Here is a 22,411-nt window from a genome sequence, read left to right as displayed (position 1 = left end):
ATGGTTATGTCCGAAATATACACAATCATTAAATTTTGATTAAAGTTAAAACAAATTTGATTTTAATGTTTACTCTGATTAACTTAATACTAAAAAATAATTAAATCAACATGGAAGCAATTTAAATAGATTTCGCCGAAATTACGATTCCATCCAGCGAGTGCATGATAGGTAATCTTTCAATTTTAATATAAAGAAAAGTATACATTTATGTTTAAAACTTAACTTGAGAAACTATTTATATTGGTAGAGACAGCTCAACGAATAGACGTGTAAGACGAACGAGAATTCGTAAAGTTTAAGTATAACATTTGTATAGGGAGCATGCGTATATTGTAGGGGGCACAGAAGCTGTGCCTTATTTAAGTTTTGGGCGTTCAAAAAGTGTTGGACCTTCCAACGTGAGCGGTCCTTATACCGCCCCTACCATACCTATAAAATACTGATCCAACTAATTTTCGTTCCGCTTTACATATCTATTAGCAAAGAGAATAGAGTGTATAGAGAATTACTGTCATGGTAAATTATGTAGCCACAGTACATTTACTGCCATCTTTCGACAGAAGATTAAAACTGTTAGAACGCCATTTGACTTTGATCCTCATTCTTTCATATGTGTTAATTTGTTACATATTGAAATTAACGCCATCTACTCGACAGTACACCAAAGGTTATGGCACCATCGCTTGAAAAGATTGCACCATACCTTTGGCCAAAGAGAATAAAGTCTATAGAGACGGATTGTCAAAGTAAATTATGTAGCCACTGTAAATTTACTGCCATCTTTCGACGGAACATAAAACTGTTAGAACGCCATTTGACTTTGGTCCTTATTCTTTCAATGATATGTGTTAACTTATTAAATATTAATATTCACGCCATCTACTCGACTATAGGCCAAAGGTATGGTTCCATGTTTTCGAGCGATGGCGCCACAACCTTCAGCATATGCTCGAGAAGATGGCGTGAATATTAATATTTAAAAGTTAACACATATCAGTTAAAGAATAAGGATCAAAGTCAAATGGCGTTCAAACAGGTTTAATCTTCTGTCGAAAGATGGCAGTAAATGAACTGTAGCTACATAATTTACCATGACAGTAACTCTCTTCTTCAAATCCTCTTTGCTTTGGCCTACTGGTTCTAAAAGTTTTAATCTTCTGACGAAAGATGGCAATAAATTTACTGTGGCTACATTATTTACTTTGACAATCCGTCTCTATTTCAAATTCTCTTTGGTATTAGTTTGATTGTCTCGTTTATTAGTCAAGTCACTACAAACTACTTTTTGTGTAATAAATTGTGATCGTGTGATTAAATAAAATACAAATCGATTTGATGGCGACGCATATTGCAGTTTGTCAGTTATACCTAAAAATACAAGTACATAATTTAAAAAAAAACATTGTGAAGGCTATCGGAACAGTCGCCGCTACTTTAAGAATCAGAAATACATGGACTTATGTACTAACCTGATCTGACACAGCCATTACCTCAATTCTTAACTTAAATCTTAGTTTACATTAGCAATGAGCGAGTTTAGATTATTTATGGCATATTTAAAATCATAACCAACATAAATAAAAGAGATGAGATCAATATGGTTCATGAGTGTCAGTTCACTGCGATTGCCGACGTCTAACGAATGCCCTAGCACAAGTACCCACTTTGGGCCAGCCACAGAGCCAACAAATAAAAAGGATACAAGGTTAAACTAAACGTCAATGCTACACTTGGCTGACTTTCAAAATTGATTCATAGTTTGTTAAGTCAAATGTATTAATTATTACAAGCGAAGCCACTAAAGAGAGCCAGTTACAGTTTCTGGCTTGTATTCCAAGTAAAGACTTGATTATAAATAATAAGATGATCGCTAGTTTGTTATTCCAATAGAAAAAATATCTGCCGCCTTCTGCGATTAAAATAAAATAGGTAGTCTTATTGCAGTACCGAAGAATAAAGACAAAATTCATAGCGTATGTCTGCAGTCCTTGCGGTCAGATGTTACCTGAAAATGGCAAAGTCAAGTATGAGTAACATGTTGACATAAAAATGTAAGGAAGCCCAAGCTCTTTTAATTACGAGTAGTTTAGCACTCACCTCACACGGCCTGGCGGTCGGACACGAGCCCCTGCAGCTTGCGCGCGACGCCGGGCGCGGCCAGCCCGAGCCGCGCGCGCTTCACCACGTCCTGCGCCGCGTCGCTCATGCGCTTGCCGCCCACCTCACACGACACCATCGTGTTGATCGCGTGCAGATCCTAAGTAAAAAAATAATGTACATAAAAACCGGACAAGTGCGAGTCGGACTTGTCCACCGAGGGTTCCGTACAATTTTTAGTATTTGTTGTTATCGCTATAACGAATACGAACGCTACGGAAATACATCATCTGTGAAAATTTTAACTGTCTAGCTATCACGGTTCATGAGTTACAGCCTGTGGCCAATTTTATTAAGCTACAAGTTACAATTTACAAGCGGAAGTCTCTTTCTAACCCTATGCGTTAGAACGAGACTTCCGCTTGTAAATTGTAACTTGTAGCTTTATAAAATAGGCCACTGGTGACGGACAGTAGTTTTACAGTTGCCTCCAGAATCTCGCGAACTAAATTGACAGGTCAATGTGCACAAATGATACCACAGTTTGACCAGTGCTGTTCATATCGATATTTTCAAAAAAGTTTGAATTAGAGAATATCGCGAGAATTCACCGCTAGGGGCGCTACTGTTGCGCGGTCAGTTAAAATGTATCTTTAAGTAATTGAAGTTATTTTACAAATGTATTTCGAAAATTGTGCAATTTTATAGTAATAGAGACAAGGATATTGGATAAACATATTTATTTTGTTTTATTTGTTAGGAAAACTTACAGCTAGAGTCACCAGTTAGCTGATAACATAGAAACAGTGATTTTGGCTCAAAATACAAAAAAAGGCCGGCCTAGACGGGAAATATTTCGTACACTGTGATTAATTTCTCATTTAATTTGTGTCATCTACCGGCCACGTGTATAAAATTAAATCCCCAATTTTTGATTTATGGCGACAACCGAGCTCTTGAAATAAACAACTTGCCCCAAACCTGCATACTAACATTGAAATTTGTCAGTTTCGCATCCGCACCTCCTGATTTGATCGGTAACGGATATATCATTAGGTACAAATGGAAAATTGTCCACTCGAAATTATACGTCAAAGTAGAAAAATGACTATTTAAAATACATCGACCATAGATGTAAGTAAAATGAGGCAGATATGGTACCAGGCGCACGATCGTGAGCCATTAAATATAGGTTATGGAACCTATATTGAGTAAGTAGAATGGGTGACGCTAACGTGTCAAGTTGTCAAAATCGTTGGATCAAATTTTAGTTTTGTCAACTATGAACGTCACACGTCTACATAAATAAAAGGTCATTGACATCGACTAGGAAAATTGTCCATCCAGCATAATGTCGAAAAATAATTATGTATATCCAATTGTCAAAATGTCAAATATGATACAGGTCGAAAAATATGTGTCTATTTGTATTTGCGTACACTGAAAATCATGACCAATTGAAAATTTGTACATTTACGATTATAGAGGTTTATAATGCCATAGTCATGGAACTATTAAAAAGAAATGACTATTTTCAAAAAGAAAGTTTTATTTTAGTATAAAATATCGACTACCGTAGGCTCAAAGGGCTTAACGGACAAAACGCGATTTATCAGGAGAGCCAAAAACAGTTTTGTTTTGAGAAAAAAAATCATAACTTTTTTGTTTGTTTGAATAAACTGATGCCTGTATGTGGTTTATTCTTAACTTTTTGAGAGCTTTTAAACTGATTGCTTGAACTTATAATACAATGCTTATTTACGAAAATAGCATGTCCGTTACGCCAAAAAACACGACTGTTTTTAAGAAGGGCGTCCCTTACGCCTCTTTTTTATAGTTTATCTTATTAGAAAAAGGGCGTAATGTACAGAAAAATTAACTGTTTTATTACCATTTGGCGTAAATCCAACAATTTCGTTGCAATATTGGCTACTTGCATTTAAGGAACTCTATACTTCTAAGTACTATAATTTACAATATTTTTTCAAAAACTTATGGAGATGTATTCACTGTTAAGTTTTATTCCCCATTTTTGTATTTTGGATATTTTAACTTAGAGAAGGTCGTTTTTTTAGCCACAAAACCAATGTTTTCTTTTTTTATTTGTTTATGTTATTTGAACAGAATCACTGCTGTACTACTATCTATATTTTTTTATGTATGTATATCATAACAACTTATAACAATTACTTTTACTATAAAAAGTATGTATGCATTATTTCTGTTTCAAATTTTAATTTGATCATACATTTTACTTTTACACACTATAATACTATTAGGTACAATAGAAGTTTTGACATTTTGTATGTCTGTTCAGTAAAACTTAATGAATATGCGATTATTTATGACATAACATCAGAGTAAGTATCAAAAAAGGTATATGGCCAGGCCATAAGGTATCTATAACGTATGGATTTACATCCATAGAAGTACCTACGTACTTCTATGGATGTATGTGATGTGTGTTGTATGGATGTATGTATGTATGTATACGTTATAGATACCTTATGGCCTGGCCATATACCTTTTTTACCTACGTACTTCTATGGATGTAAATCCATACGTTATAGACAATAACTTTAATAAGGTTAATCCTATAAATAAGGGTTTAATTTAAACAAAAAAGTATTAATATTACGTCTAATCATAATTGCAAATGGCCTAGTCACATACAAAACTAAAAGTTATCAGTCTAACCTTAATTAATCGCCATAAATATCATTTGAATATAGTCATGTTTTATTATTATCATAAAACTGATGAAAAAGGTACCCACTAGTTCAGTATAAATTGTCAAATTTTAGTAACCCTATAAATAAAGCATTAATGAGCACACGAGCAGGTAATGGAAGTACCTACTTAATAAAAAAAATTACAAGGCTAGAACTAGTTCATACCACTTATACACAAAAAAGCAATAATTATAAACTCGAATTTTTACATAGTATGTTGGCGTATCTCTTACATTGAATTATCTAACATTCGTTTAAATATCCACTAGTTGTGGGCATAACGTACATCGTGCACTCAAAAATCTACTGCAAATAGGCGTAACTGACAAAAAACTAGCACAGATTTAATAAAATTTCTGATGCAAAAGGGCGTATCGTACAAAAAGTTGGGAGTTACGCCAAAATGTCTCACAACATTTTTTTGAATTGGCAGATACGGCAAAATGCGTTGGAAAATTGTGTTCAACCATTGATTTTTCATAGGGCTTATCGGACATTTTTTTCAAGTTATCGAGACGTTAAATATACCATTCGATAGAGAAAAAAAAACATACTAACTGTATTCATAACTCATTTTCGCCATTTTGTCCCTTACGCCCTTTGAGCCTACGGTAGTCGATATTAGTGTCATTAATGTCAAGACATTAATATGTCATAGGTAGGTACTGAATATATTTCATTTTGCTCATAATTTATAATGGACAAAATTCCATTCTGGCTTAATTAATTTACGACGATTACAAGTTTGGTTAAAAATGTTTTTAGCACAATTACATTTTGACAAGATTCACATTGAACACTATTACTTTTGATCCAACTTCAGAATGGTCATTTCAAGTGGACGATTTTCCATTTGTACCTAATGACAGTAAATCCTTTATAATTATGACATGGGTAGTAAGTGCAATAACTTACCTACCTACTTATCGATATCATTTTATCGACATATACCCGTGACTATTTTTTCTTTGCTATTCCTGGTATCATTTTATTTGTCGAACTCATGTCAATTTAGTTCGCGAGTTTCTGGAGGCGACCTTAGTAATAAAACGGGACCCTTTTTACCCTTTGGATACGGAACCCTAATAATGATATGAAAATATGTATAAAGACGAATTTATTTGTAACAATAACAAGGCATAATCGTGGAGGGATAGATAGATGACTTGTAATATATTAGCACTTATTAATATTTACATACATACATCGGCTGCATTTACATCTCTAGCCAGACCGCGTTGGTTATATACAGCGATTAAAACAAACGTCGGCATTCGCGTCGAGCGTGCATGCTGAAAGAGGGGGATCTGTGGCCCTCAAGCCAGTGTTGCATGTGGTCAGTAGGTATATCAGGACTCAAGGAGGTACCTTGGCGGGGCTGCGGCTGAAGCGGTAGGTGAGCTGGTTGAGGCCGGGCGGCGGGGAGGTGAGCGGCTTCACGTACAGCTGGTGGCGCTCCGACACGCGCTGGCCGCCCGGCGAGCTCAGCACGTCGCCGCGGCCGGCCGGCAGGGGCGACAGGCTGCACTCCTGCAACCGTACACCATTTATTTCTGTATCGTTGTAAACCTATAAATTCTCGCACAGGTGTCCCAAAGCCGGGTCCGGAAGGCCTCCCGCAAACCACTTCGTTCGTCCATTTGCATCTGTATCGCTCAAATATGCAAGAGCGACGGAAACAAATAACATAATTTCGATATTCGCTTCTGATTTAATCGTGACGGCACTCGCGCCGGTTTTGGGCCCGATTGTACAGGACCGGACACTACATTTGTATAAATTGGGTAACGCAATTAAACCTAATAAATATTATTCAGTAGGTACTTACATCTTTATGCTTGCCAGTAAACCGAAGTGCAAACGTCTGCATGCACTGCACATACACTTTGTTATAGAAGTTGATTAAATCTCCTCTCTCAGGAGAACCTGAAAACAAATTACTAGTTTATCAAATGAAATATGTGATCCACGGAGCACTGAAAATGTATGCGATCAAAACGTACATGAGGTGTTGCGTAGAAACATTAATTACTCTTTCATAGAAAAAAAAAAACAACGGGTTGCACTCCGGGAGTGCCGGCAGAAGTGAATACTTAACGACATTGTAACTCAAAATATTAATAACAGCGCCATCTAGTGCAAAATGTGTGCAGCACTATGTATAATTGAGGTTAACGCCATCTAGCGTTATTTCGTCGCATTACTTGAAACCCCTAAGCACATCACTGTGAATACTAGAGTTATATTAATACCAGTTTGAGGGAAATTCACTAGATGGCATTTAAATCAAAAAACAAAAAAACAATGGGTTGCACTCCGGGAGTGCCGACAGTAGTGAAAACTCAATGACTAGTCCAAAATGTCTGCAGCACTATGTATAATTGACCCATCCTCCTTTCTATTGAAAAACTTTAGTTCCGAAATTGCTGGCCAGTGAGCTTAAATTTGTAGCGTTAATTGTTTGAAATTCGAATAGAAATTGTAAAGTTACCTTGCAGACCGCAAGGTACGCATCTAAATATGTTTTTCTCACCAGTACTAGAGTTCACTTTTATTAGCGATTTCATCAAGATGTAGCTTTATTGAATTATATTGGAGTGATATGAAGTTATGTAACTGTGAGATCCTCGTATTTCAGCCCGTACAAGATTAGAACATTGAGCTTTATAGCTTTATATAAAAGTCCAGTTTTAAATAATTGACCTGATTATGATACGTTATGACTAAAGTTCTTTGGTGAATAACATTGTCCGTGACACATGACGTCAGCGTTACGTTACGCGTTACGCTGAATCGAGTTTATCATTTTTTCCCCACCTCGAAAACTGCCAAGCGCCGCTAAAGAAGTTTTCACTTCAAAAACACAATGACATTGTAACAGTGTCCGTCACACGTGACGTCACGCAAGCGCCCTGCGCCACCTAAACGAAACAGCAGGTTCAGGCAGACATTTTCGCCGCGCGGTAGAAAGAGAGGGTTACGTCTTACGGTCACGTGACAGTGACCTGTTACGAGTTTTACATTTTTTCCCCATTACAAAAAGTGCTCAGCGCCGCTAAAGAAGTTTTCACTTCAAAAATCGTGTACTGTTTTTAATTCAACGTAAGTATTATGTTTGAGTAAATTGTATTTTACGTAACATGCTACGATTTGGTGTTTGGTGTTACAGAATGTTCAATGTATCGAATTCAGAATTTCAATGATCAGAAAATGCGAAATATGAGGATTTTGTGACTTAGTGAAAGAATGATTGTAAATAAAAATAATTTCTTTGGAGGAATTAAAAGACCACTTACTGTCTCCAGTACTTTGCTTGATCAAAACTGATCTGTAAACATGATTGTCCGCCAGGGGTCGCTGCCGGTAACACCGCATGATGTCCGCAAACGTTCTCTCTACTTGATTGTTAGCATTGTTTGAAACCTGCAACAAAATCTAGGATGAGATAAGAATAGACGATTTCATTCAACAAATCAATACGTAAGGAATATGAGTTAAAGTTCGAGAGCTCTCACACTTCTAAACGGTATACTTGGCTCGGTCCAGGATGCTGACCTTTTTAATGATAACTTGGGTGCTTTGTACTCAAAAATATCCCAATATTTAATTGTTTTTATCGGACGTCCTTAGACTAAAGCGGTTGGGAGATATGCCAGAATATAAAATGTAGATATTATTATGTTTAATGATTATGAATTGTTTCTTTTTTGTTTACTTGTCTGTGTCTTTTTACTTGTCTTGTGTATTTGTAAAATATTAATCTGTATGTTTGTCAATTGACATGTTTTTTCCATGTTCTGGCGTTTGGTTTCCGCCGTGTGCCGGACATGATTGAAAATAAATAAATAATAATAATAATAAATAACCTCGTAGCCAGAATTATTCACCAGCAGCTTGCCCTCCTATACGGCCTTGTGGACCGCGAAGTGCCGTACTACAAGTACTCACCTGCGCCAGTTCTCGAAAATGGTCGTGCCACGCTCTATTGGGATCGATCTATCATCACTGACAGGACTATTGTAGCCAATAAGCCTGACATCGTGCTGATAGATCGATCGCAGCGCCGGACCGTGCTCGTCGACGTCACCATCCCCCATGATGAGAATCTCGTGAAGGCCGAGAAGGACAAGTCCAGCAAGTACCTAGACTTAGCCCACGAGATAACCGCTATGTGGGATGTTGACTCGACGATCATTGTTCCTATAGTCGTGTCAGCGAACGGTCTCATAGCGAAGAGTCTCGACCAACACCTAGAGAGACTCTCGCTGGGTGGTTGGATCAAGGGTCAGATGCAGAAGGCGGTAATTTTGGACACGGCGCGTATAGTACGTCGATTCCTCACTCTGCGGCCCTGACCACCGGCAGCTTGGACCCTGCCCCGCTGCCGGCGGCACCCTAGGTTCGGTTTTTTATAATGTGTTTATATATTTTTGTTATGTTTTGTAAGTGTTTTTATATTTTACTTTTATACTCACATTGTAAAACCCTAACCTAAGACCCTAATTGAATAAAGAAAATAATAAATAATAAAGCGTAAACGGTAAGTGGCAAATACACAAGTTTGAATAATTGTGAATATTGATTTTAGTACTTTATCAGTGCATGACGGAGTGCTCGAGGCACGTCCAGATCTTGCGGACTACTGTGCAACACTAACCTTGCATATGACGTAGACGGCGCACATGAGTATCTGGTCGAGGTGGCGGTCGCACATGTGATGCGTCTGGTGCATGACGGAGTGCTCGAGGCACGTCCAGATCTTGCGGACTACTGTGCAACACTAACCTTGCATATGACGTAGACGGCGCACATGAGTATCTGGTCGAGGTGGCGGTCGCACATGTGATGCGTCTGGTGCATGACGGAGTGCTCGAGGCACGTCCAGATCTTGCGGACTACTGTGCAACACTAACCTTGCATATGACGTAGACGGCGCACATGAGTATCTGGTCGAGGTGGCGGTCGCACATGTGATGCGTCTGGTGCATGACGGATTGCTCGAGGCACGTCCAGATCTTGCGGACTACTGTGCAACACTAACCTTGCATATGACGTAGACGGCGCACATGAGTATCTGGTCGAGGTGGCGGTCGCACATGTGATGCGTCTGGTGCATGACGGAGTGCTCGAGGCACGTCCAGGTCTTGCGGACTACTGTGCAACACTAACCTTGCATATGACGTAGACGGCGCACATGAGTATCTGGTCGAGGTGGCGGTCGCACATGTGATGCGTCCGGTGCATGACGGAGTGCTTGAGGCACGTCCAGATCTTGCGGACTACTGTGCAACACTAACGTTGCATATGACGTAGACGGCGCACATGAGTATCTGGTCGAGGTGGCGGTCGCGCATGAGATGCGTCTGGTGCATGACGGAGTGCTCGAGGCACGTCCAGATCTTGCGGACTACTGTGCAACACTAACCTTGCATATGACATAGACGGCGCACATGAGTATCTGGTCGAGATGGCGGTCGCGCAAGAGATACGTCTGGTGCATGACGGAGTGCTCGAGGCACGTCCAGATCTTGCGGACTACTGTGCAACACTAACCTTGCATATGACATAGACGGCGCACATGAGTATCTGGTCGAGATGGCGGTCGCGCATGAGATGCGTCTGGTGCATGACGGAGTGCTCGAGGCACGTCCAGGTCTTGCGGACTACTGTGCAACACTAACCTTGCATATGACATAGACGGCGCACATGAGTATCTGGTCGAGGTGGCGGTCGCGCATGAGATGCGTCTGGTGCATGACGGAGTGCTCGAGGCACGTCCAGATCTTGCGGACTACTGTGCAACACTAACCTTGCATATGACGTAGACGGCGCACATGAGTATCTGGTCGAGGTGGCGGTCGCACATGTGATGCGTCTGGTGCATGACGGAGTGCTCGAGGCACGTCCAGATCTTGCGGACTACTGTGCAACACTAACCTTGCATATGACGTAGACGGCGCACATGAGTATCTGGTCGAGGTGGCGGTCGCACATGTGATGCGTCTGGTGCATGACGGATTGCTCGAGGCACGTCCAGATCTTGCGGACTACTGTGCAACACTAACCTTGCATATGACGTAGACGGCGCACATGAGTATCTGGTCGAGGTGGCGGTCGCACATGTGATGCGTCTGGTGCATGACGGAGTGCTCGAGGCACGTCCAGGTCTTGCGGACTACTGTGCAACACTAACCTTGCATATGACGTAGACGGCGCACATGAGTATCTGGTCGAGGTGGCGGTCGCACATGTGATGCGTCCGGTGCATGACGGAGTGCTTGAGGCACGTCCAGATCTTGCGGACTACTGTGCAACACTAACGTTGCATATGACGTAGACGGCGCACATGAGTATCTGGTCGAGGTGGCGGTCGCGCATGTGATGCGTCTGGTGCATGACGGAGTGCTCGAGGCACGTCCAGATCTTGCGGACTACTGTGCAACACTAACCTTGCATATGACATAGACGGCGCACATGAGTATCTGGTCGAGATGGCGGTCGCGCATGAGATACGTCTGGTGCATGACGGAGTGCTCGAGGCACGTCCAGATCTTGCGGACTACTGTGCAACACTAACCTTGCATATGACATAGACGGCGCACATGAGTATCTGGTCGAGATGGCGGTCGCGCATGAGATGCGTCTGGTGCATGACGGAGTGCTCGAGGCACGTCCAGGTCTTGCGGACTACTGTGCAACACTAACCTTGCATATGACATAGACGGCGCACATGAGTATCTGGTCGAGGTGGCGGTCGCGCATGAGATGCGTCTGGTGCATGACGGAGTGCTCGAGGCACGTCCAGATCTTGCGGACTACTGTGCAACACTAACCTTGCATATGACATAGACGGCGCACATGAGTATCTGGTCGAGATGGCGGTCGCGCATGAGGTGCGTCTGGTGCATGACGGAGTGCTCGAGGCACGTCCAGGTCTTGCGGACTACTGTGCAACACTAACCTTGCATATGACATAGACGGCGCACATGAGTATCTGGTCGAGGTGGCGGTCGCGCATGAGATGCGTCTGGTGCATGACGGAGTGCTCGAGGCACGTCCAGATCTTGCGGACTACTGTGCAACACTAACCTTGCATATGACATAGACGGCGCACATGAGTATCTGGTCGAGATGGCGGTCGCGCATGAGATGCGTCTGGTGCATGACGGAGTGCTCGAGGCACGTCCAGATCTTGCGGACTACTGTGCAACACTAACCTTGCATATGACATAGACGGCGCACATGAGTATCTGGTCGAGATGGCGGTGCGCATGAGATGCGTCTGGTGCATGACGGAGTGCTCGAGGCACGTCCAGGTCTTGCGGACTACTGTGCAACACTAACCTTGCATATGACATAGACGGCGCACATGACGGAGTGCTCGAGGCACGTCCAGATCTTGCGGACTACTGTACAACACTAACCTTGCATATGACGTAGACGGCGCACATGAGTATCTGGTCGAGGTGGCGGTCGCACATGTGATGCGTCTGGTGCATGACGGAGTGCTCGAGGCACGTCCAGATCTTGCGGACTACTGTGCAACACTAACCTTGCATATGACGTAGACGGCGCACATGAGTATCTGGTCGAGGTGGCGGTCGCGCATGAGATGCGTTTGGTGCATGACGGAGTGCTCGAGGCACGTCCAGATCTTGCGGACTACTGTGCAACACTAACCTTGCATATGACGTAGACGGCGCACATGAGTATCTGGTCGAGGTGGCGGTTGCGCATGAGATGCGTCTGGTGCATGACGGAGTGCTCGAGGCACGTCCAGATCTTGCGGACTACTGTGCAACACTAACCTTGCATATGACATAGACGGCGCACATGAGTATCTGGTCGAGGTGGCGGTCGCGCATGAGATGCGTTTGGTGCATGACGGAGTGCTCGAGGCACGTCCAGATCTTGCGGACTACTGTGCAACACTAACCTTGCATATGACGTAGACGGCGCACATGAGTATCTGGTCGAGGTGGCGGTCGCGCATGAGATGCGTCTGGTGCATGACGGAGTGCTCGAGGCACGTCCAGATCTTGCGGACTACTGTGCAACACTAACCTTGCATATGACGTAGACGGCGCACATGAGTATCTGGTCGAGGTGGCGGTCGCGCATGAGATGCGTCTGGTGCATGACGGAGTGCTCGAGGCACGTCCAGATCTTGCGCTTTAGCTCCTCGTCGGTCAGTCGCAGGCGGGTGCACAGGTCGTTCATGCGGACTACTGCCAGGCTGTAGAACTGTACAAACAAATAACGTTACTGGACTATTGAACTACCCCACTGCAATATATGCAACACTTAAGATTTACACCTTATTGCAAAGAAATAAGGTCTCCTAATGGCAGAAGAGTATTGCTGTTAGTATATAAATCCTTCAATCGAGGTATATCTTTATTGGCTTTCCAATGTCGTAAATCATCCAACCATTTAGGTCTCAAAGTAATAGAGGTGCATTCACACTGGGTCGTTCACCGGGTAAAAGGTGGTGTTTACATGCGACCAACCCAGTGTAATATAGAAGTCAATTAAGTCAGTTTAAACATTTTATTTATATCCGACGACAATGATAATCGTATGAAATACCACAATCGTATGCTATACCTACAATACAGGCATTTACAGATTTTATTTACATTTCCCAATACATGAACCCAACTTGAAGTTGAACTAGACTAATTAGTCGACTACCTCCTGTCTGAATATCTGCCAAAGCCTAATCTTAATACTTAGCAATTTTGAGGAATCCCAGAAAACATAACATACGTGAGACACATAAATTATAACTTTACCTTCCTGAAGAACAGCACTAGAGAGTTGTTGGCTTTCTTGGGTGTAGAATTAGGTGTCGTTTCGCCGCTGGGAGCGTTCGAATTCTGTTGCGTCGGTGTTAGAGGCTCTTGCTTCACTACTACGTTACTGTTTGGTACTGAAATTATACAAATAATATTAATGCTTTTACTAAAAATGTAAAGTAGACCTTATTGCGTTGTAATTGAGTGTAGTTTACCTAACAGTGACTGTCCTGGTTTGATGTTGTCTTTGAATAGCTGCTTCTTGGCGTGGTCGGCCATCGGCAGCAGGAACCGGTCGATCGCTGTTGACACCGGGGACTGCATACCACCTGCACACAGAACACTTTAGTTTCTTACAAGACAATACATGTTTGTCGTGCTGTGGAAATTTGGCCACACTTTATGTAAGAAGCAAAGGTGATAAATAGTCAAAAGTAAAAGCTGAAGTAGATGTCGCCGTAAATTTCTTGTTTATGGTGTTTAGACCTTGAAGCTGACAACAAAAATCCGTCACAAAAATTTGCGTACCTATGTAATGAACATTTTTTATCTTATAGTTCGTTTTTTAGCATTAGAAATAAGGTAAACAATCTTGATGCGTCTTTTAATTGAAAAACACGTTTTAAAAATAAGTCACGGCAAATAGGTAAACAATTATGAAATTTATGAATCTAATACGATAATTTATATTTTTTCATAAGTAATAGTTACTGATTTGTAAAAAGCGTTTTTCCACTAAAAGACATGTCAAGATCGCTTACCTTCTTTCTAATGCTAAAAAAACGAACTATAGCACATTATCTGAATGGAAACCATAAACAATAAAACACATTCATAACAACCTAGCAGTTGGAATATTAAAGAAATGGCAGTATTCAAGCCCATTGGCAGTTTTCAGTTTTAAAACTTGGATGATTAACTACATAAATAAATATTGACCATTGCTTCTTCGCAGCGGCGAGTCGGAAATGTAAACGTCGGTGGAAGCCGGTATCGCGCCCTGCTCGAGCCGCTCCCACAGCGGGCTGTCCGACGTCCACACCAACGACTCTAGTACTTCCTCCTCGACCTGGGAATGATACGCACCGTTGCTTCTTCGCAGCGGCGAGTCGGATATGTAAACGTCGGTGGAGGCCGGTATCGCGCCCTGCTCGAGCCGCTCCCACAGCGGGCTGTCCGACGTCCACACCAACGACTCTAGTACTTCCTCCTCGACCTGGGAATGATACGCACCGTTGCTTCTTCGCAGCGGCGAGTCGGATATGTAAACGTCGGTGGAGGCCGGTATCGCGCCCTGCTCGAGCCGCTCCCACAGCGGGCTGTCCGACGTCCACACCAACGACTCTAGAACTTCCTCCTCGACCTGGAAATACATTACATTGTCACACAGAATCTAAAGAGATGTAGATCAAGTATTGAAGGATTTTAGACTCTATTAGTAAATTGTAATGCAAGCATGGATGTACACGGGTCGATCGACTATTTCTTGTTGTTATTCTGTCCCATCAGTCAGGAGACAATAGTAGCAGAGTTTGTTAGAAGGACTGCTGTACCATGTTCTAGTTCTACAAATGTGCTTGGTAGATGTCCCATTATGAAAAGGCCTTATAACTACAAAAAAAATCAAGTTTGGTTCATTTAAATACGAAAAATGTAGTATTTTAAGAGTGACCCAGGAGACCGTAACCATCAACTAGGGACAAGAAAAAGTTGATGTACACAGCTGCAAAATAACCACATTATTAATGGAATTTATTCATAAAGGCGCTATGTACTTTTGCAGCTCTGTGTACACCTAAGGTACACAGTTAAAGAACCAAATCACCAAGCAAAATAAGTGCCTAATCTTCGGAGACTAATGGTCCGAAAGAAAGCATCAATTCCAAGAAGTAACACATATTGTTGTTATCTCAGTTTCTTAAAAGTTTAAGTGAAAGAGATGTAAGTTCGATTTGTACACATAGCTGCAAAAGTGCGTACCTACTTCATGAATGGAAGTCATTCATAAAGTGGGTATGCAGGTTTGCAGGTTGACTACTATCTCGTAATCCAAACGAGAACTTTTTAAACACTACCGCATTAAATTTACATGGATGATTGCTCAACAGTAATAACAGTATGTACTGACCGCGTTGAGATGTTTGACGAGGTCGCGACTCAGGTTGTCCTTGGCGGCCTGCACGACCAGCTCGATGATCTTGTAGAAGTGGAAGGCGCTGAGCTGGAACACGCGCAGCACGCGCGCGAAGCGCAGCGAGTGCGCGCCGTACGCGTGCAGCACCACCTCCGCGCAGCACGCGAACAGGGATAGCTGGTATGTCTGCTGCGTCACTAACAACTGTCAACAAATACATAATAATATGGATTATTAATACAGAAAAAGCTGTTTGAAAATAGGTATTACCGGCTGTTAAGGCTAGATTTTATAGTGGGCCAGTTATATTAAGTAATTTTTTTTTATAAAATCGTGTTAATTGCTTTTCAGGAGTTGGAGTTCGCGCGTTGTAGAACTATTCCATCCAGCTTTTGCAAGAGTGAGTCGTTTTCAAGGTTTTCGGGGGTATTCCGAAAATCTTTGATGACTAATTAACTACACCCACCTGGAGCGAAATGTGCGGTTTCTTCCTGTGCTCTTCCCTGATGATGTGCTCGAAGACCTTGTAGTAGAGACACGTCACCATGTTGCAGCGGAACGTGATGGTCTCCGCGCTGCAGTTGGTCTCTCGCAGTGCGTTGGAGAACTGCTCCATCCAGCGGTTGCAGGGCTGGATGATGCTCGTATTGATCACTTCTTCGGATACGCCACGTTCACTGAGGGGTATTATGTTAGGGATTAATATTAAAACTAATGCTATTAAAATGAAATCCGCATTCATCTTCTTTTCATAAAAAGAAAAAGTTTTTGTTTACTTTTATTTTATTAAATTTTGCAATCGTAATCTGCCACTGGAAATCCTGTATAGCATAATAATTTTGGCTCAAAAGTGAAAAGTGGCGTCCGCCACCGGCGCTCGCGTTGATTCCGGGAGTTACTCACGCGAACAGCCGGGTCATGTGGTGACTCGGCGCCGGCTTGGTGTGGCGCAGGTAGTTGGCGAGGCGCGCGATGCTGTTGGTGGCCTCCGACACCGGCGTCAGCGGCGCTCACGATGGTTCCGGGAGTTACTCACGCGAACAGCCGGGTCATGTGGTGACTCGGCGCCGGCTTGGTGTGGCGCAGGTAGTTGGCGAGGCGCGCGATGCTGTTGGTGGCCTCCGACACCGGCGTCAGCGGCGCTCACGTTGGTTCCGGGAGTTACTCACGCGAACAGCCGGGTCATGTGGTGACTCGGCGCCGGCTTGGTGTGGCGCAGGTAGTTGGCGAGGCGCGCGATGCTGTTGGTGGTCTCCGACACCGGCGTCAGCGGCGCTCACGTTGGTTCCGGGAGTTACTCACGCGAACAGCCGGGTCATGTGGTGACTCGGCGCCGGCTTGGTGTGGCGCAGGTAGTTGGCGAGGCGCGCGATGCTGTTGGTGGCCTCCGACACCGGCGTCAGCGGCGCTCACGATGGTTCCGGGAGTTACTCACGCGAACAGCCGGGTCATGTGGTGACTCGGCGCCGGCTTGGTGTGGCGCAGGTAGTTGGCGAGGCGCGCGATGCTGTTGGTGGCCTCCGACACCGGCGTCAGCGGCGCTCACGTTGGTTCCGGGAGTTACTCACGCGAACAGCCGGGTCATGTGGTGACTCGGCGCCGGCTTGGTGTGGCGCAGGTAGTTGGCGAGGCGCGCGATGCTGTTGGTGGCCTCCGACACCGGCGTCAGCGGCGCTCACGATGGTTCCGGGAGTTACTCACGCAAACAGCCGGGTCATGTGGTGACTCGGCGCCGGCTTGGTGTGGCGCAGGTAGTTGGCGAGGCGCGCGATGCTGTTGGTGGCCTCCGACACCGGCGTCAGCGGCGCTCACGATGGTTCCGGGAGTTACTCACGCGAACAGCCGGGTCATGTGGTGACTCGGCGCCGGCTTGGTGTGGCGCAGGTAGTTGGCGAGGCGCGCGATGCTGTTGGTGGCCTCCGACACCGGCGTCAGCGGCGCTCACGTTGGTTCCGGGAGTTACTCACGCGAACAGCCGGGTCATGTGGTGACTCGGCGCCGGCTTGGTGTGGCGCAGGTAGTTGGCGAGGCGCGCGATGCTGTAAGTGGCCTCCGACACCGGCGTCAGCGGCGCTCACGTTGGTTCCGGGAGTTACTCACGCGAACAGCCGGGTCATGTGGTGACTCGGCGCCGGCTTGGTGTGGCGCAGGTAGTTGGCGAGGCGCGCGATGCTGTTGGTGGCCTCCGACACCGGCGTCAGCGGCGCCCGCCGGCCTAGGTACCCACGCCCTGTTAGCGGTGTATCGGGACACGCCTTCCCGCTCTGCAATAGATAGTTATATTCATTTGTGTTGACAATTTGCACTTCTATTTGAACTGTATTTCTTAATTCTTAAGATATCATAAAAGTAGTTCAGATCAGTATTTACAAGACAAGAATGGCCCAAAACATAAGAAAAATATAGTTTGTCAAAGGACTGTCTCATTTCAATCATAGAGAGAATCATACTTCTTGTTCTTACACTAGTACTAGCACCCCAAAGAAAAGGATGAGTATAGTTTTCCTGGTTCTTACTGACTGACAAATAAGGCAACGGAAACATCAACGGCCGAGACGGCGCGCGCGAGGCATGTCTGCACTGGCCGTTTTATGCGCGAGGAAATTGCCTCGCGCGTATGCTTGCTCTGTGTGGACCCGGCTAATGTCAACCTATATGAAACACTGCAAGGTACAAGCCTCCATCCATAAAAGAGCATGCAAAACATGGGCAGCTAAATTAAATTCTAAACCATATTTAAGAAGACAAGAACATCTTACCGGTCCAAACGTTGCAATAACTTCAGATATCTCATCACCGGATACTTTATTTTTCGTACCAATTTGTTCATTGGCGTGTTCACCTGTAAGAATAAGTTTAATTAATAAATGTATATACCGAACTCATAATTTATCAATTTTATTTACACAAATTTACCCTCATTGTATTCCGTTAGACAAGCCAAAATTGAATTAAAATCAAAATATTCAGACATGTTGACATGAAAGCACAAACCAATTTGACATTTATAAAAACTGTCATTTTATATCATTTAAATGAATACATAAAGGTTACAACAATGAGGATGGTTTCACAAACTTTTATTCTTTCCAGCCAGTAACATCTTAAATAATTTTTATAGTCAGTTCGGAAAGAGGGTGAAATGAACAGGGGTGGAATATATTTATTGAGCTGCATACCTGCCACGATTTTTCTCTTTCCGCACAGACTCTATTATCATAATATTTATTGTAACGAAATATTTCTTACCTAAAAATATTCTTTCGTCAAATTCACCTACGCTGAGAACGTAATGTTCGTAATTATTATTCAATGATTTCAAATTGATGTCAAATAGTCCTACATCTAATAGACCAGTCAACTGATCACCATTACCCTGCAAAATCTGCAAATAAAATAAAATACATTAGTTTCCCTGTTATTACTAATTACACTAGTTTCCATGTTCTTTAGTTTAAACTAGACTGTAACTGTCTTATCTAACTAAGGTCTTAACTTAATGCCATAATAGGCCATTCTGTTCCAGACAACTTTGTAGTTAACTGGGAAAGAGCCCGGTCTTGGACCTCTCATACTTTATAAAACCTAGAGCATATTAGTAGAGTAGTATTAGTAACTTTAGATGAGGAACTATTATTAATATCTTGAAAGACAATTTTTTATTACTGAAAAACATTTGAAATAAGTTAAGTATCCTATGTGATGAACAGAAGTCAGATAGGGTGAGCTATTTATAAGGTAAATTTGGCATGCCTTCCATAAATAGCTCACCCTACCCGAGCTTTGGTGATTAACCAAAGTATTCTTACCCCTTTATCAAAAAAAGTTTTGATGACAGGCCTCCAACTGTACTCCTTCATGGTTGCAGCCTCCACTGCCAATCCCTCCTTGATTTCACACAATGTTGATATGATGCATGGTGCCTTCTTTGGCAATTCAAAGTCATCTTTCAGCCAATCATTTGGTAGACCTAAAAATATCATTATATTGGCAACTGACTATTAAAGTGCACATCCCAATGTTTGACACCCTCCGGCTAATAGAATCTATTGATTTGAATAAAGATTGGTACCAATTAATGGGGTAATGTGAAACAATAAGAAATTTGTTATCAATATCATTAATATGTCTGATATTGTTCTGCATGTTAGATTTTATAATTCTTAGATTTAAGGACCTATATTTAAGGAACTTAGTATGTATATTCAAATACAATTTTTTGTCATATTGTTCATGAATAAATAAATAATTATAATAAATATTTAGAGTGCTAGAAACATCTCTAGTTAAACAATTAAAATTACTGTAAAGGAAACCTATTGATTGTTTACGGTATATTAGTTTGGTAAATATATTTTTTCTTCCTTTGATATACAGCAAGAAGTTCTCAATTGTCATCCAACAAATTACCTTTAAATCCGGGGTTGATCAAGTCAATCCTTCTGCTCATGAAGGCATTGGCGAATACAAAATCTAGACATGACAGCAGTATGTGGTACATGTCTACCAGATCATCCGCAGAGGTGTGGAACTCTCCTTTAACACAGATGTACAGGCACCATGTGAACTCGAACAGGGCATTTGTCGTGCATGGTTGTAGCCTACAATATTAGAGACATTTTAGAATACATTATTTGTATAAAAATACTATGTATGAGGAGTATTCCCAACGTTGCCCCAAAAATAACTGAATAAATATGACACACTCTTCCTTAGTCAATTTGCTTCTTGACTGGCATCATTATTGCTAACTAGACTTTATCAAATTGGGATGAATTGAGAACATGGTAGTAATGTATAGTGGTTTTAGTTCCCAACTTATAATTTCTTTTTTATTACAAATTTGTCTAGCACAAATGCTTCAACATGTTACAATTTATTTAATGAAAATTGACAGTCACTTAGTATTTTTTTTTACATTTGATTCTAAAGCTAAGAACAGTAAAAAAATACAGATAATTAGTCTTACTTTGGCTTCTTGCTTTTAGTGCTGCTTTTCATAGGTTCATTTGTTAATCCTGAAAAGATTTCCTGGAAGATTGGTTGGAACTTCCTGAACAGCACAGTAGATACAGCAAATTTGTGCTCCAGGTGCGATATCCTGTCTTTGAAGTCTGTGGACATGGCTGCCATTTCCATCCATTTCTTTATTTTGTTAAAAAACTGTATAAGGCTGTGGGCAACACATATAATAATTACTACTTGAATAGATTATTACAATGATACCAGTTACCTAAAAATCGCAATACACTAAAATCACTTAGTATCTGAAAATCAATTCCATAAATACATAATGAAATAAAACTCATAATATCATTTCATTCATATTATACTAACCTAACATAACAAAATTATTTAAAAAATTACAATAACAAACCTTATATTGCAAATTCGTAAAAGCCTTGTCAATGACACACAGTTTCCTTCCACCACAGCATTTCCTGATAGTGTTGGGGTGATGGTGGTGCGACAGGCCACATACATGGCACATGCCATCCAGTGAAGTGCTTCTCCCTATAATTAACATATTAGATGAGTTCATTTTGATAATAAGGGTACCAACATCCTGTTACTGTACTGTAAAAATGTTACACCCTTGGAAATATTGTTTAATTTAGACAAAAATAATTAGATTCATAGAACAACTAGGAAATGACTAAGAATGTTAATGTTATATCTTTCTTCTTCTTACTAACCTTATAACCTTAGATAGAATTACTAATGTAGTTAGATTATTCAAAGAGGTAATTATAAACATAAATTGAATAGTTCTCAAGTGCTGTACTATTTATAGAGAGTGTATAGTTATTTACAGGTTGTGTTTGGAACATTAAAAACAATTTGAAATAGGGATTATTGAATCCGTAGTAGCTTCATCAAGATTGTGAATGAGTTGAATTCTACATGTTTTCTTCTGAAATCATTGTTACATACATGAACCTAAATATTACAAGGGACCCTTCACTTAACAACCTCCAAATTCAATTCAACCGCTATGCTTTTTGAGTTTCATGAACTTTAAGGGGTTCTATCACTCCAACTAAGACATATATACGTAAAATAGACCGAGGTCGTTTAAATACAAAGAGAATTGCAAATGTTGACGTAATAAAGAGGGACACCTGGATAGTATGCATTTATGTAGAATGCATCACTAACAATACCCTTCTTATATAAAAAATTAGGATTCCTATTAATATTTAACTGTTGAAATACTCACATCTAGAGTGTAATTACGTTTTATTTCCAAAAAAGAATCCTTGGCTTTTTTTGCAGCAACTGTATCTACGTTTAACTTGGAGCACAGATTATCCATAGTCGATATCCAATTTTCCTCATTTTCTTCTGATTTAGACATGTTTACTGAGTACTTTTAATTAATAAATTTGTATAACAATGATTGATTTAATAAAAATAAACAACAGTGGATCGGGCCTCCAAAGTTATCCCGATTTTGACAATTTTGACAGCTTCTTGGCGGGAAGATAAGCACCTCCACCCACACACCCGCGCCTTTTTTCGCTGCAGGTGGTTGTCTATGAGTTGTCATAGTTTTTGGTCAATATGGACGATTGCACACGGAGCATACAATGTTTTAATCTTGTAGAATATGGGGTTGAACATATTATTTTTAAATACTGGCAACA

General features: G+C 41.8%; 1 protein-coding gene across 1 annotated transcript; it reads right to left on the bottom strand.

The window, feature by feature from the left end:
• Nucleotides 1-1,047: 1,047 nt before the first annotated feature.
• LOC134798189 (retinoblastoma-like protein 1) lies at nucleotides 1,048-22,275 on the bottom strand. Its single transcript, XM_063770537.1, has 19 exons — nucleotides 21,985-22,275; nucleotides 21,142-21,278; nucleotides 20,734-20,937; nucleotides 20,175-20,365; nucleotides 19,574-19,734; nucleotides 19,014-19,149; nucleotides 18,524-18,606; nucleotides 17,865-18,028; nucleotides 16,231-16,441; nucleotides 15,759-15,968; nucleotides 14,864-14,993; nucleotides 13,846-13,959; nucleotides 13,628-13,764; nucleotides 12,897-13,076; nucleotides 8,129-8,255; nucleotides 6,661-6,758; nucleotides 6,201-6,362; nucleotides 2,101-2,260; nucleotides 1,048-2,008 (listed from the first exon to the last, which is right to left on the bottom strand). Exons 1-18 carry the CDS (start codon nucleotides 22,120-22,122, stop codon nucleotides 2,102-2,104), a joined length of 2,742 nt encoding a protein of 913 aa, XP_063626607.1. The 5' UTR covers nucleotides 22,123-22,275; the 3' UTR covers nucleotides 1,048-2,008; nucleotide 2,101.
• Nucleotides 22,276-22,411: the final 136 nt, after the last annotated feature.

Source organism: Cydia splendana, chromosome 16 (assembly GCF_910591565.1).
Source record: "Cydia splendana chromosome 16, ilCydSple1.2, whole genome shotgun sequence".
Classification (NCBI taxonomy): domain Eukaryota; kingdom Metazoa; phylum Arthropoda; class Insecta; order Lepidoptera; family Tortricidae; genus Cydia; species Cydia splendana.
This window is presented reverse-complemented; position numbering and strand designations above follow the sequence as displayed.

What these genes read in the sequence shown, in the direction of transcription:
- LOC134798189 (XM_063770537.1), bottom strand. Translation starts at nt 22,122, where the DNA reads ATGTCTAAATCAGAAGAAAATGAGGAAAATTGGATATCGACTATGGAT. An exon ending in ACTAAAAGCAAGAAGCCAAA is followed by an intron (nt 20,366 to 20,733) that starts GTAAGACTAATT and finishes CTAATATTGTAG; the next exon opens with GCTACAACCATGCACGACAA. An exon ending in GCCGCTGCGAAGAAGCAACG is followed by an intron (nt 13,960 to 14,863) that starts GTGCGTATCATT and finishes TTCTGTGTGCAG; the next exon opens with GTGGTATGCAGTCCCCGGTG.